This window comes from Maylandia zebra, linkage group LG3, assembly GCF_041146795.1.
Source record: "Maylandia zebra isolate NMK-2024a linkage group LG3, Mzebra_GT3a, whole genome shotgun sequence".
Classification (NCBI taxonomy): domain Eukaryota; kingdom Metazoa; phylum Chordata; class Actinopteri; order Cichliformes; family Cichlidae; genus Maylandia; species Maylandia zebra.
In genome coordinates, this window is record NC_135169.1 from 59527033 (window position 1) to 59544181 (window position 17149).

General features: G+C 39.7%; 1 protein-coding gene and 1 long non-coding RNA gene across 3 annotated transcripts; one reads left to right on the plus strand and one right to left on the minus strand.

Annotated features, from left to right (window-relative positions):
- Window positions 1–1176: 1176 nt before the first annotated feature.
- LOC112432804 (OX-2 membrane glycoprotein-like) lies at window positions 1177–4731 on the minus strand. The gene is made up of 3 exons (XM_076882272.1): window positions 4716–4731; window positions 1604–1942; window positions 1177–1511 (listed from the first exon to the last, which is right to left on the minus strand). Exons 1-3 carry the CDS (start codon window positions 4729–4731, stop codon window positions 1177–1179), a joined length of 690 nt encoding a protein of 229 aa, XP_076738387.1.
- Window positions 4732–8567: 3836 nt separating this feature from the next.
- LOC112432803 (uncharacterized) lies at window positions 8568–14639 on the plus strand. Of its 2 annotated transcripts, none has more exons than XR_013097116.1 (3): window positions 8568–8618; window positions 13326–13447; window positions 14513–14639. It is a non-coding gene; the product is annotated as an uncharacterized LOC112432803 (long non-coding RNA). The 2 variants fall into 2 exon arrangements; XR_013097117.1 differs by lacking the exon at window positions 8568–8618 and adding an exon at window positions 12697–13234.
- The last annotated feature ends 2510 nt before the right edge of the window (window positions 14640–17149 follow it).

The following is a 17149-nucleotide window of genomic DNA, read 5'->3' on the forward strand; positions in this document are numbered from 1 at the left end:
GCAAGTGACAACGAAGGAGAGAAGCTGAGAGTGGATGACGAAGCCACCCTGAGCCTGTTCGTATCCGACACTGGAGGAGAGGACTTTGGTGGTTTTAGTGCGCAGGAAGAAGAGAAAGATGGTGAATGACTGACTTTTCTTCTTGTTAAAGCCGTGTCACTGCACCTGAGCCTAAAAGGTAGTCTGAATCTATTTTTCTGGTGTGCTGTAGGTTATTGTTATGTACTACATTTGTTACTCATTTATGAAGCACAGTACATGTTTTGTACTTGTAATTACCGCTACTTGTACATATACCCTAAAAGGTTATGCAAATATGTACCCATAACTTGTTTTTCAAAATATTAATAAAAGTGGTGTGTCTCCAAACAGCCATCTCTTTCCTGACAATTCGATTTGTGCATATTCTCTTACATATGATAAGTCAACATTGAAACACCTGCGGCTTTTAGTCAGGTGCGGCTAATGTATGTACAAAACAGGATTTTCGCCTGATTTTAGCTTGTGCGGCTAATATTCAGGTGCGCTTTGTAGTCCGGGAAATACGGTATTTAAATTTACTTGAGTAGGGTAGAGTCATGCTAATGACCTAATAATTTTATTCAGGTGTGTTGCAGCAGAGATACATTTAAAAGCTTCAGGACGCTGGCTCTCAAGGCCTGGAGTTTGACACCCCTGCTTTACACAAAGATGGGTTAAATCACAGTGCAAAGAATGAATGAATAAATGAAATATAAAAAATAAATAATTATTAAATAGTCTTACACATCAATGTCATTGGTTGACTTTTGAAGTATTTGAATCCTTATTGGGTTCCCTGAGTGACAGAAGGATTAAAACACTTTAAAATCAGTACTGAAAATATGTGCAGACATTACTGGATAGATTTAGGGTTAGAATCAATAAATCACTATCATGTTAATAAGATAAGACGCATTACAAAACGACATACTAGAAAGTGAAAAGGTAACTTTTCTTCAAGCAGCATAGTGGAGCAACAGAAAAAGACAAACCCCAACACCAGCACTGCTGCAGCTATTACAGTGATTGAGGGAAAATCTGTGAAAAAAACAGAAAAACGTGACGCTGACCAACAATAATACATCACTCATGAAGTACTGAAGTCATTGTTATTAGATCCCAGTCAAATTTACCCAAGTATCATCCGTCTCTAGTCTAGTCTGTGGTATACAGAAAGAGTTTCTCACCACCAACAGATGTTTTTTGGACCTCAGGAATCGTCTCCATCACCTCTCTGTGAGGAGCAGAGAGCACTCGTGCTGCACATCCCACCTGTGTGCTGTGTTTACGTGAACCTGAGAGCACAGCTGTAGTGGTGACAGTGAATGTAGCGTTGGTGTTGGACACACTGACAGTGTTGTACTGTGAGAAGTTGAGGTCTTGTTGTGAGAGTGTTACAGTGGGAGCAGGTCGACCAGTGGCTGAACAGGAAACAACCCACTCTTCAGCAGAGTTTGACTCTCTGACATCAACAACAGGTTCATGCAGCTCTGTGAAGGATCAGGAGATATTGCAAGGAATATGTTGTTGAAAGGAAATCAGTTTCTAGCACATTTAAACACATTAATGCAAAAGTTCTTACCATAGACTTGGAAGCAGGTTCTACCAGTGAAGGAGCCTTCAGGATAAGTGTTAAACAGACAGTGATAGCATCCTTCATCCTGCTCCGTCACATTCCTGATGACTATGGAGCAGTTCTGTAGTCCAGTGTATTTAAACTTGACTTTATCGTTAAAGCCATCATTCACTCTCTGACCATAGTACTTGCTGTAGGTGGCAACATTTGTCTCCACATCACGTGAGATTTTCTGCCATGTGACCTGAAGGACGTCTTCAGTGTCCAAGAGCTGACAGCTGAATTCAGCATCTTCTCCCACTGCTGCCAGCACAGTCTGCTGTGTTTGGACCACTGCTGTTAGAGCTGCATGGAGAATAACATGAGTTAGAGATGTGGAACTGAGAGGTATTGATGGGAAGGATTAAACAATAATTCGGGTCATGGAGTAGTCTGTGTTTTAGGCTCAAACAAATTGACATATGGGTACCACTTAAATGTGATGTAGACTATAAATATAAACCTGACACTCATTGTTTCATACTGTATGTTTCAGGGACATTTTCTTTCATCTATAAAAAAAAAGTAAGACAATTCAGTTAGCTACCAACTAAACAAAGAAAGTCAGATAGATGTACAGATCGTGTCTATATTGGTTCTGTTGGTCCATGACCAATTCTGGAGGTCTGTACTGCATTTGAACTTTTTCAACAATTTGGAGGTCCAACCATGATTTAAGCTGGACATCAATATGGCGTTCAACATTAGAACCTTGGACTTGATGTATATTTGTTGGACATCATGTAGATATCTATGACAAGTGCAGGGAATTTAAAGGTTTAATTGAGGTCATATTTTTTATTTACAAAATATCAATATTGGGGTTACAAAACAATCCCTTCAGTGGACCAAAAATGAATTATAAAACCCATCACTTCAACATAACCAATACCAGGACTGGTATTGACTGGTAACTCGTGCTACTGTAGAAATTCCCATTGATTTTCTACATTTTCCCAGAGGCCTCCCCTTCTGTGGATTACTAGTATGTTATTTATTAATTTGTGCCTCAGTTATTTCAGATCAGTTATTTCACTGGGGAAGCCCTATATTGCCCACTTCCTAATTTCAGCACAGTTTGATCTTTCTCTTTAGCATGTATGTAACTTTGGTTTGTTGAGATTTTGGCATTACTTCTGTCATAAACATTCTCTCTCAGACATAACTGACTAAGATTTCTGTGGTTACCCAGAACATTTTAATAGACTTTTTGTAATCAATCAGGTCTTCAACCCCTTCTTTTTAAAATAGTGTATAAACCGTATGTATGTGTGAAAGACTGTTAATGTTTTGATAAATTGTTTATTTTAGAACAATTGGTGAGTGTGTTTAGCCACTTCACACTACTACACTTTGCTCTAAACTACATTCCTTCTCTGAACAGTATATATGTGAATGGACTGACGGATCTTTTCATTTCAAATGTTAAATAATTGTCAGTAAACTACTTATGACCTGAACTCCATCTCTGTCTAATGGAAATGAGTGCCTTCTTGTTTTTAACTACATTGGGGTTGTGAAACGTCTTTTACATTGTAGGCCACATACAACCCAATTTTTGTTAATTTACCAACCATACATACATAACACACAAACATGTGGTTTATCTATTGCTTTCATCGTAATATGAATAGGCATGGGGCAACCTTTAACAAAACAGTCTAAAGCTGTTTTCACACAGCTCTCAAAACAGTCTCATTAATCTGAATGATGAACAACTCATGACACAGAAAGTTGATTTTGTTCTTTTTTATTAGGCTGAGTGTTCAGTGGGAGAAACGTTTTGTCACTCATTCAAACAAAATCTAAACTCTTCAGTAATTGTATCTCCCTCTAATTCTGTCTAAAGACAATCTCTTTGTCACTTCAGAGAAAAGTTCTCACATTTTAGGATCAATTTTTAATTATTACGAGTGAAGGTTCTTGTTTTCTTTTTTTTTTCTCTTGTCACAATAAATAACTTTAAAAAACAAAAACAACAATACGGAATAAAACTTACCTTTTGAAAAGGCCATAAAAAGAAAAACCAAACACAGAATCCCACAGTCTGACATGGTGCACGTCTCTGTGTCCCCACTGGCTATTGTACCACGTATTGAAACAACGTCGTACAATAGCCAAATTATTGAAAACTCAAATGTCCCCGAAGGAAGGAAGAATCTCCCTTCCTTGTGGGACATTCCAAGGCATGTTAGAATGATCAACTGTACCAAGTAAAGTACAAAAACTTCCCAGTGCAGAGTTTCATCAGTGTCTTAATCAGCAAACTCAATCATTTTTTTCTGCATTTTGAAAATTCAGTAAAGCTGTAGGTGTCAACATTTGTCTCCACATCTTGTAAGATTTTCTGTCATGTGACCTGAAGGATGTATTTAGTCTCCGAGAGCTGACAGCTGAATTCAGCATCTTCTCCCACTGCAGCCAGCACAGTCTGCTGTGCTTGTATCACTGTTGTTAGAGCTGCACAAACAAAATAAGAGGCTTTCATAGTCCGTGTTTTATGTTTCATTTAAAAAAACAACAACAACAACTACATAACAGAATTCACTGAGGTACATACTGAACTTACAGGACAGAAACAAAGTACCAATCCTATTGCAGTAGTATATCTCCAGTAACAATACCAGCATTGGTATCAATACTATTGATAACTGCATCAATCTGCCCACCTCTAACTCGTGCTATTGTAGAAATTCCCTGTGAACTTATACATTTTCTCAGAAGCCTTCCCTCCGCGCATTACTGGTATGTTATTTATTATTTTGTGCTCCAAGTTCAGTTATTTCACTGGGGAAGCCCCGTAATGCCCACTTCTTCATTTCAGTACTGTTTGATCTTTCTCTTTAGCATGTATGTAACTTTGGCTTGTTGAGATTTTAGCATTACTTCTGTCACCAACATTTTAATGCTATCTTTACTCTGTTATAATCATCTCTCTATCTCAGGCATAACTGACTGAGACTTCTTTGGAAAAGTTCTCACATTTATGACCTTTTTAGGAGCTTCTTGTTTTGTTTTGTTTTCCTGTCACAATAAATAACTTAAAAAACCAAAAATGACAATATGGAATAAAACTTACCTTTTGAAGAGGCCATTAGAAAAACTAACAAATGTATAATCCCACAGTCTGACATGTTGCACCATTTGCCATGTCTGTCCCCTCACTGGCTATTATACAATGCATAGTGTTAGATTATAATATTATTTTATGCCATGTTATACCCCTAAGTAAAGATTGTGACTTATTAGGTAGTTTTAGTTGGCATTATTTTCCTGAATTAGAAGAAGCTGACAACTATTGCATTAGTTAAACTGATTTGCATTACATTAGACTGCTGATTTATTGTGGATGAATGATATTGTTTTATGATGTTATAAGAAATACTGTTCGCAGAAAGTCATCGCCTTATTTGTCTGATTAGAAGAGAACAGAACATGCTGGAGTTTTCTGCCCCATCTCAGCAGGAGCAGATAAACAGGGAGCCAAGGTCGTAGCTTAGGCGCTGTGTGAGAGAAAAGCATGTGAATGTTTAGGCTTTTATGATAAGGTGGAGGCACCAGAGGCTATAAAAGTTTGATCAATGCTCCACCAGTTTGAGATCTGAGGCTGTCTGCATACAGTGTCCATCTCCCACGCGTGTGATCATTAAAATCATCGTTTGACTCAACCCGGCCGGACCAGTGTTGTTATTGTGGTTTTTTCTCTTGTCTCCATCCCCAATTTTGAACTCGTAACACTCTGTAACTGTTAGCTAGGCAATTTCACATTTTTGTCTTTTTGTGGAATCAGTGTGTTTGAACAGCACAAATTCTGCCTTTTCTAATTTTGAAAGACTGAACATGATATAAACAAAATAAATCTGATCTGTTCCTCTATAAATCTGGACAAATCTCAGATTCTGAAGTTCTCAGCGCTTACATTTTGTCCTCTCTACACTTCTGCTGAAAACTGACATGTGATGTGTTTGTACAGCTTCCTCTGTCGGTTTTTAACAAACCAACAAATTATCCAACAGAAGAGTATACCTTTGAGACAATGGTGTAGGTCTACTTTGCAAACTGAGAGGATGGATGAGATGATGGTGCAGGTTTCCAGTCTTAATTCAGTCTTGTTGCCACATTGTGGTCACCTGTCACCTTACTTTTGCTGTGGGAATTATGAAATGATAGCTAGACTTTAGCTTGCCTGTAGTGGCATTAAATGATCCTTTAGAAAATAGTTATAAATGTATTAGTTCCCAACATTGTACATTGCTGAATCATTATTTTTACTGAAAGTCTGTTCAGTTTCCAAACTAAAAGTAAAATTGAGTGTGACTCGCCGGCACATTACAGTGAGACTCTCCAGTTTGATCAGCAGAGAAAAAAGATATCTCAAACAAAATATGATGGAATTTCAAAAACCTTAGTGGATCCCAAAGAGCTTACTAAAATTTAATGTTTGCTTTGATTCCTGCTTTGCTCACTCTTGGCGTTCTCTCCATGAGCTTCATGAGGTCATCACCTGAAATGGTTTCCAACAGTCTTGAAGGAGTTCCCAGAGATGCTGAGCACTTGTTGGTCCTTTGCCTTCACTCTGCGCTCCATCTCATCCCAAACCATCTCCACTGGGTTTAGGTCAGGTGACTGTGGAGGCCAGACCATCTGGTCAGCACTCCATCACGCTCCTTCTTGGTCAAACAGCCCTCACACAGCCTGGAGGTGTGTTTGGTGTCATTGTCTTGCAGCAGGAGGAGCAACCACTGCACCAGCGTAGAGTTTGGTAATCAGTCCAGAGGTCCAGAAACTTCATCCTGATGCCTAATTGCAGTCAGGGTGATGCTGCCAGCCCATAGATGTCTGTGCCTCCCTCCACTGATATGCCTCTTGGGTCATTACTGGCCCACTATCAAACTGGCCACGCAGAACGATGTTACAACTTCTCTGGACCCTTTCATATCTGTCATATGTGTTCAGGGTGAAAAACACAGTCTGCCAGTGGTGGCCTGATAATTCTGGTATTCTATGGCAAATGTCAATCATGCATGGTTCCAGTCAGTGAGTACAGGGCCTGCTAGAGGACATCAGGCCCTCAGGCCACCCTTATAAAATCTGTTTCTGATTGTTTTGTCAGATACAAGTACAGGTTACTGGTCTCTTCTCATACCAGTAGTGACACTGGTATGAGGAGGAAAAATATCAGTGTCCCCCACCTGTAAAACCATCCCATAATGACTGTAAAGAGTCTGTAGGATCTGGTCATGAAACAATCACAAATTAATATTTTTTAGAATAATTTCCAGAGTCATAACACACAGCCAGCAAAACATGGGAAGTAAATTCCAGGAAAAGAATGAAACCTTGCATAAAATGCCAGTTAAAGTCCAAAACTCTGTGACCTGACCCCAACCACAGTGTGGGCTGTGGACTATGTGGAGGTTGAAGTGTGGACCCAGAAGCAGACGCGTGGAAACAAAAGTTTAACCAAAAGCGAACCGTTTATTCAAGGCTGGTGAGCAAAACAAAACAAAAGGCAGGAGCAAACTAAAGGAAAACTAACCAAGACTAAAGTGGGGAAACTAAACACTGGGAACATGGAAAACTTGGACATAACTGTCATGGTGGGGTACACCAGTGTTATGATGAAGTGGACCCAAGTGCAGACAGGGAAGGAGGCAGAACTAAGTTTTGAAAAAAAAGGCAAGCTGTTTATTTAGGCTATAAACGTGAATACAAAATGAAAGCATCATGAGCAGTGGCAAAAACTAAACTGAAACCAAACTAGGAAAACTAACTGACTGTGACAAAACTGTGATAACTTTGAATCAACTGTGATAAGACCTGAAGGGAGGCAACGCAGACGACCTGACACTGAATAAAGAAAGACAGAGGACTTAAATACAGACAGGAGGTGATCAGGGGAAGTGGAAACACACGGGGGAACAGCTGACTGAAATGAACATAATGATGCCATGGCTAAAGTGAAACTAAACAATGTAGGGACAATGAACAAAAGGAAAGTCACACAATATATACACAGAGGGATGATAAGGGAAGTGGAAACACATGAGGACACAGCAGGGACAAATTAGATGTGATGAGACAGGAGAAAGCAAAACTGAACACACTGAACACAGGACACGAGACTTTCCAAATAAAACAGGATACAAACTAAGAGACACGGCTCGACACACATGGACCGACATGGGGACACTGAGTGAATCACAAGGAGGGGAAACATCAACAAAACACAATGATGTGACTATGGCGACTATGGAGGAAGACCAAATACAGACGGGAAATTATTTTTGATAAAAGTAATATTAATTTGACTAATGGACAGGCAGTGATAAACAGCAAACAAACTGCTTCGCTTTACAGTCTTTGTTTTATCATCTGCAACTCCTGCAGTGTGAAACAGTCTTGGTATGTCAAACATAAAAACATTTTAGATACCGCTTCATCAGGTTACATATATATACCGTATTTCTTCATCAGAGAATCTATAATGTATTAAACTAAAAGTGTACACCTGGTTTAAAGAGTATTAACTAAATAAGAACGTGACAACTTTCAGTCATTAATGTAGCAGAGACAGAGTCTGACTAAAGGGACATCACAGTGAGACCTGTTTGATCTGCAGACACAGTCTCTCTCTACTAGGCAAGGCAAGGCAAGGCAAGTTTATTTGTATAGCACAATTCAACAACAAGGTGATTCAAAGTGCTTTACAGAGACATTAGAAACAAGAACAAATAAAAAGCATGATTTAAAAACACTAAGAGTGTGTTTGACTTTAACTTTCACACAAAATGATTCAGCTCCTCTAAACCCTCCAACAAACATTTACAAATGCTTAGAAACATTTTGTGTTTCTAATTACTAATGTTCCCCAGCCCCAGCATTCCCACAAATCTGTCTGTTTCCTTTTTTAAGTTTCACTGTCTGTCTTCTAAACTTCGCTGATGCAGCTGGTCGTCTTTGTGTGAATCTGCGTGTGAAGGTAATCGAATCAGTATGTATTTTTTTCTGATAATATCAGCTGTGTGCAGCTTCGCTCCAGCACAAACCATAGCATTGTTCATGATGACAGATATCAACGAGGTTGACTTGTAACACCGCAGTTATGTGAGCCGTCATTTGTAAGCCTCTTAAACTTTCTTACACTTTTACACAAAGTTTTATGGTAGTGCTTCTTCTTCTTTGGGGATTTTTGTTCAACAGACTGAAAAAAGCTGTAATATATTTTTGAAATATATTTAAATTGGTATTTAAAGGACTATAGCATATTCTAATTAGATTTATGATACTGTGTTAAGACAGTAAAATTGTGCATGAGTGTGTTTGTGTGTCTGTCTGAATTTTGCTGGTACTGCACTGATTGATGATTGTTGATGATCCACCTGACTAGTATAAATTAGAGTTTTATATAACAGAACAAATTTGATATTATAAAAATATTTTTTTAAATTCTTGCTTACTAGCTGACACTAAATTTCTAACTGATTTCTCTTCTGGGACACCCACACTGTGTGCAGTTTCATCTCAGCCCACTGTGTGATTGCACATTAAAGGACATTTCTCCCCAAATTCAATAAGCTCAGTGGATTATCATAACAGCGTATCAACAATTCATTTAAGAAATCCTTCTTAGTTATTGTCATGAAAATCTCAGTGGATTCTTGACTTTGCTCGTCTACTCTACAGCCTGGATAGTTTCATTTCAAACTGCTGCCGTGTTTCTGCCAAATTAAAAAACAGTTCTACTCAAATTCAACAAGGTTCAGTTAATAAACAATGATTAACAAAAGATTTTGTTCATATTTCATTATATAATTCTGATCCATCAAAAATATTCCTTCTTAGAATAATCCTTTCTCTTATTGAAGATCGATTTATTTTTCTCATTTTGGTCATTCCTATTAACTCAGCCATTTCCTTAATCAATCCCACTCCACCGCCCCCAAAACCATGGGAACACAGAGCAAGGAAAGCACAAAGTACACAAGAAGACGGGGACAATAAATACACACTGGATAATGAGACGAGAGGCAACGGGTGAGAGACATGATGCAGGAGAAAACTACAATAGTCACAGGAAGCAACAGTTAAAACAATAAAACAGGAAAACATGGAGAACAAGGCTTAAATTACATAGAGGAGAACAGACTGGACAGGGGAACATGAGATAGATAAATGCAGACGAGACTGAGACACTGATGGGAACAAATCATTAACCAAATGGGGGAAGTAAAACTCAAAGCTAAGTTCACAAGACATGAGACGATAAAAAAGAGGAAATGATACACAGAGACATACGCAGACATGTAGAAAACAGAAAGGAAAATATAAGTGAATGGGAAACATGACAGATGGGGAAATCAGACAATGACAGACAAACAGAGAGACAAGACAGACAAAGGGACATAACTGAAGTACAGAAAGGGATCACAAAAGCAGATATTTAGTGTTACAAAACCAAGAAGACAAACTACAATATGAAAACAGGGTACATGGGATATAGTAAATCCTAAAGCAAACTATTAACCATCCTTATATACAAAGATCCAAACTAAAACACAAAAGACTCTCGAAAACAAAAAGGCATCACAAAACCCTGAGGAAAAAAACAGCGATCCTCCATCAGCTTCAGCTTATCCTTTTCAGGGTCGCGGGGGCGCTGGAGCCTATCCCAGCTGTCATAGGGCGAGAGGCGGGGTACACCCTGGACAGGTCGCCAGTCTGTCGCAGGGCCAACACACAGGGATAGACAACGATTCGCACTCACATTCACTCGCACATTCACACCTAGTGGCAATTTGGATTATCCAACTAAATATCCCCACAAGCTGCATGTCTTTGGACGGTGGGAGGAAGCCGGAGTACCCGGAGAGAACAGCGATCCTAACAAATAATATTGCAGTGGTTGGAGATGAAACTTTGCGGACATGTAGTAAATGGACTGATTCTTATATAGTGCTTTTCTACTCTCCTGGAGTTTTCAAAGTGCTCTATACAACAGGCCTCATTCACACAAGCACTTCTAAACACAAGTGCAAACTAATCATCAGAGGGCAACTTGGGGTTAGTATCTTGCCCAAGGATATTTGGCATGCAGGCTGGGGAAGCCAAGGTTCGAGCCACCAACCTTCCAATCAGCAGCTGATCTGCTCTACCACCTGAGCCACAGCCACCCACCCATCACAAGTGGGTGAGGCTGGTTCTGATATGGTGCTTTTCTACTCTGAGCATTCAAAGTGCTTCATACAAATGACTCATTCAAGGACTTTTCCTGTGCAGAAGAGTTTTCTATCTTGGGGTTAGTATCTCGTATCAAACAACCAACCTTCCAGTTACTTCGTGACCAGGGGCCTGTTCTTCGTACCTCGCTAAGTAAGTTAGCTGGATTTGATTGTTGACGATTTCGCGTGATCTTGGATCGTTCGGTTCCCCGAAGCTCATCCGGGACTTGCTGTCGTAGCAACAGAGCCGTAAGCGTAAACCTGCTCGGGAGCAGGTTTACTTTATGTAAACAGGATTAGATCACGGCCACGCAGGTATGTCCGCTTCATTTATATGAAAGCAACAGCGATATTTCACCACTGTTTCACCATAAATAAATAACATCAATGTAACTAAAGATAATGCAGCACTTGATCCTTTTATTGATGTCACACAGATACATACAGGTCATTTCCTAAAAAAGGGAAATGTACTATTAACATTCTACTACATGTATGTGATTATTACAGATGTAATTCATATTTCAGAGTAGTAATTGTAAATTACTTCGTGTAATCAAGATGAGAGACCACGGCTATAAAAGCGAAGGTGGATTTGGGAAGTCTGTCGCAGCCATGTCCTGTCTGTATACGCGAGCCACCCATTGCGGAAGGTGCAAGATTGATAAGGAGAGTCCTCAGAATTCAGCGTATATTGCGGGACAGACAGGATCCTTTAGCTCAGCGCGACAGTGTGCTCATAGAGAGATATCGATATTCCCGTGAGGATATTATTCACTTAACCAACTTGTTGACAAAGGGGTGCAGGACCACCACCTGTCTTTTTTTGCTCTGCCCTTTTCTTGGTTGCTGTTATAAACAAACAAACAGAGTATTTCAGGGTCTCTTTCCAAGAGACGAAAAGCAATATAAGTGATAAATATTACCATTCTGTAGAATATTCTTATATTTCACTTTTACTTGTTCCCATGTTCTAGTGGGTCCTGTTGTGGCTCTAATGTGAAAGGGGATATAATATAACATATTATAATATAATATAATGTAATATAATATTGGATAATATAGTGTGATATGAAATTACTTACGAGTTTAATTTGTCAGCAACTTTCTGCCAGCCCTCTCTCCTTGCTTTTGCAGCCTTTGCAGTGTTCCCTTGCGTTCTGATTAAACTCTGATACTCCTGAAATCCCTCAATCAGGAGTTCTTGCTCTGCTGCCGAAAAATACCGAGCGTGCTCCTTCGACATTTTCGCCGACCAATCAAAGGGTTGCCGATCAATGTTTCTACTATCGATGCGTAGCCCCTGTTAAGCCACCCAGTGATCTCACATTACTTCATCCAGCTGTACTAATCGTCAACAGCAGGTGTGTTCGGGGAACCGGATTAGCGAGCTCACGGTTAGCGCGATGATTTGGTCTTGGATGTAGTAAGTGACGTACGAAGAACGGGCCCCTGCTCTAACTCCTGAGCTACAGACAGAAGAGGAGTTTGTTAAGAATTTTATGACAACTGTCAAAGTTTTTTTTCTATTGTTTATTAAATGAATCTTATTAAATTTGAGTAGAACGCTCCTTTTATTTCTCTGAAACCTTGCAGCTTTTGGTGGTTAAACTGCAAATATATAGAGAAGGTAACCCAGAGGAAGAATGCACAGAGACTTTAAGGTCAGCTATCAAGAATCATTTTTACGCATTTTGATGCAATGTTATGATATTTGATGTTGAAATTGATTAGAAACGACTAATTTCATTTCTACAGAATTATGCAGTGTGGGTGTCCAAGAAGATGAATTCAGAATTTCATGTCAACTATCATATATGATTGAATACAGAACCTTCATACACCTACCTGAAACCATTTAAATGACATTATTGAGTTCCTTCAAAGTTTCTCCGTTTGAACAGAGTTGTTCTTTAATTTCTCGTGTCTCAAGCAGCAGTTTGAGGTGAAACTATGGATGCATGAAAGAGCAGCTGAGCCAAATGACAACTGAATTTCAACTATAAAAGATGATTTTCAGAAATATTTTACATTTTTTGAAGTTATTTTAGATTTGAATGAATCATGAATGAAGAAGCATTACCAGAAAAATTAAGAAGAAAAGACAACTTGAGTGAAAAACAAATGACACTGTGGCTTTATTTCTGTTAACTTCCTGAAAACCATGTGTGTTGTTATGTGTGTGATCAGCAAAAAGGGATAAGAAGCAGCACTACCGTAAAACTTAGCGTTGAAGCTCAAGTTTGGCAGATAACGGGTGGCAGGCGTGGCTCACACTTGACCACGGTGTTGGAGAAACTCTGAGCTCCGGGTCTTTATAATCACTCTGCGGAGCTCACAGAGACTGCAGGGAGGACAGGAGGACAGAGCAGACTTTGTGAATTCTTTTTTATCTTAGATGTAATATAAATCCAACACAGGCATCTGAGGAAAAGGATCGTGCTACAAACTTTTGTCTCTTCCAACAGAAAGCAGAGGAGTGGAGTTACTCAGAGACTGACTGGATTAAACACACCAAAGGTTTATATTCCAGTTGGACCGTATCTCTTACCAAGGTCTGCACTACGTATCAGGATTTGATCTTATTCAGGTAATATCAGGGTTCTTATAGGGGTTTGTTCACAATAGTAACTTATGCAGCCATTTTTCAGTCTCACTGACCAAACTTTTTACAACATGCTGCATTTTTAATAGTAAACTTCTGTTCAGTGCTTTTCCTGTCACACACTCATACATGTGTTTTGTCTGCAGCAGCAGCTGTGTTGTTGTTAGCTTGTATTATCTGTTTAATCTCTTCAACATGGTTTTAGTTTTCTTTGTAAAGTCAGCAGCTCTGTCACTTTTCTCTGATTCCTCTTCTGCTCGACACTCAGCTGACACTCAGTTTCATTTCCACATTCATGAAGTTGTTGTCCAAGCGAATCATAGGCTCCATGATCGGTCAGCAAACTGTGTCCAGGCAGACAGGTTGGATAAGAACAGGGGTGTCAAACTCAAATACACAGTGGGCCAAAATTCAAAACTGGAACAAGGTCGCGGGCTAACGTTAATATTTACTGAAAAAAAAAATCTTCCTCCAGATTTAAGAATGAATCTTTTCTTATGGACTCAAACAAGTTTTGCTGAAAAACTGAATATGGAACAAGCAAAGCTTAATACTAAACAATATATATATTAGCTGTATAATACCAGTAGGCCAGCTCTAATAATAATTTAGTATTGGCTTCGCGGGCCAAATGTAATTAGGCTGCGGGCCAAATTTGGCCCGCGGGCCAGAGTTTAACACCTATGGATAAGAATAACAGATTTATGTTTGATTACGCCCGTTTCCAATTCAGTTCCAGTCATTCCTGGCCCCAGGAGGTTGATGGGGGTGGGAGATGGGGGGCAGTGGGTTGTAAGCACAATGTAGATGAGTGGAGGCTTAATGTACTTAAACTTCCAGTCACAGTGAATCAGTGTGTGTCAGTGAATGCATCATGTGTGCTTCATGGCTCCATCTAGTGGACTGATAGTAGAAGTAGAGCAGCTGATGGCAGCTTCCTGTGCCTCACACTGCTGTCTGACTGCATTCAACTGATATTTGGACAGCACACATGATGGAAAGGAGGATTTTGGTTTATGTGCACATGAATGATTTGTGTTTCCTCTGCAGGTGAAGGTAGAAAGTGTGTGTGAGCTGATGTGAATTGAGCAGCATGGATCAGTGTGAGGACAGAGAGGAGGGAGTCCCTCCCTCTAAAAGCACTCTGTGTGGGGAACATGAGAGCCAGACCAAAGCTCAGAGGTGAGATGACCATCTCTAACTGTCCATGACTCTTCTCCATGTCACAGCTCAGCACTCACATCACTGCTCCATCATTATTCACACTCATACCTCTGTGTGTGTTGTTTTAAAGCCCAGAGCTGTGGGGCGTACCAGGCTCAGCTGGACATAACCCTGAAACTAATCCAGAGCCTGGACCTGAACCCAGCTGTGTTTCCTTAAAGAGCAACGAGTCGAAGGATGCTGCTGTAAACTTTAACAAAAGACTGTTATGTGACAAAGAGTAAGTACATTATTTTTATGAGTTTCACATTGTTCATCATGTCTTTAATTTAATATTTCCAGTTTTTCCTTCCTGTCTCATGAAGCTGTGACATTTATTGTTTTTCTTTTAGGATCAATAAGAGGCCAGAATCTCCTGGACCTGAACCCAGCTGTGTTTCCTTAAAGAGCAACATGTCGAAGGATGTTGGTGTTTACTTTAAAGGCTGTTCTTCTGCTGCTGAGAGGTAATGTGTGTCTAGATGTTGTTCCTGACTCTGTATTTCTGAATAAATCCTCATGTTTAATATCAGCTCAGCTCTTTTTCACACACATTTCTATGTTGGTATGTGAAGCGGTGTGTGTTGGAGTGTTTCCACAAACACAGCAGTCAGAGTGGAAAGAGTGGATGTTGTAGGAGGTGTTTGTGTAGTGAAGAGGCTGAGTGTCTGTAGGACTCCAGCTGCTCCAGCAGGTGTCTCCTTTGTGCTTTGCTTCAAACACAGTGTAGGGAGGAGCTTCCACTCAGGTCTTTCAGGTGTTGCTGGATGGAGGAGGACAAATAGTTTTTCCCTTCAGTGACACTTCAGCAGCTCAATGTTCTGGGAGATGTTTGTCTTTATGAAGGTTTATGGATTCTTGTTCTTACTTTGGTTAAACTGAGCAACACATTTTCCATCTAACATTTAAAGTAAATTTCCAGGTGAATAAAAGATCTGCAGCTGCAGCCTCTGTGATGTTTCACAGTCTGAAAGTAACAAATTCAACCAGAGTTCAAACAAAGGCTTAATATACGTGTGTGTTTGATATAATGCCAACAAGTACAAACAGGTGTTCTTACAGGTCTTAATCACAGAGGTCTGATAAGTCTGGTGACTTTCACACTCAGCAATTTTGCTGCCTTTTATTTTATATTGGCCTTTTTAAAGCCCTTCAAAGTCTCCCACATTCATACAGAGCTTTTAACACCAAACTCCTTTACAGTCCTTCTCCTCTCACACACGATCACACGACTGATTTGTCTGCAGCAGCTGTGTTACTGCTAGTATTTTATTATGTGTGTAATCTCCTCATATTGTTCCTGTGGTTTAGTTTGACGTCCTTCTGCAAACTCAGCTGCTCTGTTGCTGATACACGTCTCCATGAATATGATTGATCAGATGCTGCCAACACCATGTGTTTCATGTGAGCGCTCAGCTGAAACCCTGGGTTGACTTATCGAGTTAATAACAAGCTTCACGTGACTGTGAATGCTAAAGTGAATCCAGATAAAGGAAAGAGACCCTGCTAATGTTGGACTCACTTCTTAGTGTAGATCCCAGGAGGAAGTTCAACATAGCCATTCTTTGTGCTAGCTCGACCAAACCTGAGACCACAGTGCAGGATAATGATCATCATCTGTCTCTGTCAAGGACATTTAAAATCCACAAATAACAAACATAATTATATTTGATCTTTAAAAATCTCTTTTCACTTAAAAAAGCATGAGCACACTGGTGGATTACAGAAACATGAAAACTCGTTAACAGTAAAGTTAATTTAGGCGTAAACAAAGTGTCAAACATACTGAAGTAGAAGGACTGATGTTTGTGTTAACCCTCACATGGGCTGTACAACATTATATAGGGAGACAAAAACAGAGATTATCGTAGCCATCGCTCTCTCGCATGGACGTGGCAGTCTTGCTGTCTGCTGCGAATCCTCCCCGTACCTCCGTGACCTCGTCTGGTATCTGCTCCCTCCTCTGTAAGAGACAGTAAAGGAAAACACGTCTCTGCCTAGTCTTGAAAATCTAATCTTATCATCCATTGTTCTTCTAGGGCCTCTTCTTCTTGTGGCCTCAGCTAACTGCTAATATTTAAATGGCTAACATTAACATGTGTGCCAGCCAGGTTAACATTTATGATGAACTATGATTAATTAACTGATGTTGAAACTGGAGCTTTACTGACCTCTGAAATTCCTCCTAAAGTGTTATTCAGTGTTGTGACAGTCAGCTGCTTCAGCTGCTGCTGGGATGGGCTGTGGCAAAGAGAACAGAGAAAATCTAAATCAGAGTTTTTCTCTGAATTAAAAGCAAGGAAACAACAATATATTCTACATGGTGAAACTGATGGTTTCTGGTGTTTGGGTCTGTTTTTCTGTATTTATGCAGATAAAGTGTAAACTCAGATGAATTATACCATCAAATGTTAAAGGAAAATATCAGGATGAGTGTCTGTGAGCTGAGAAGGACGTGAAGCGAGCAGTTTATCCCAGAGCTGA

What these genes read in the sequence shown, in the direction of transcription:
- LOC112432804 (XM_076882272.1), bottom strand. An exon ending in AACCTGCTTCCAAGTCTATG is followed by an intron (nt 1,512 to 1,603) that starts GTAAGAACTTTT and finishes GATCCTTCACAG; the next exon opens with AGCTGCATGAACCTGTTGTT.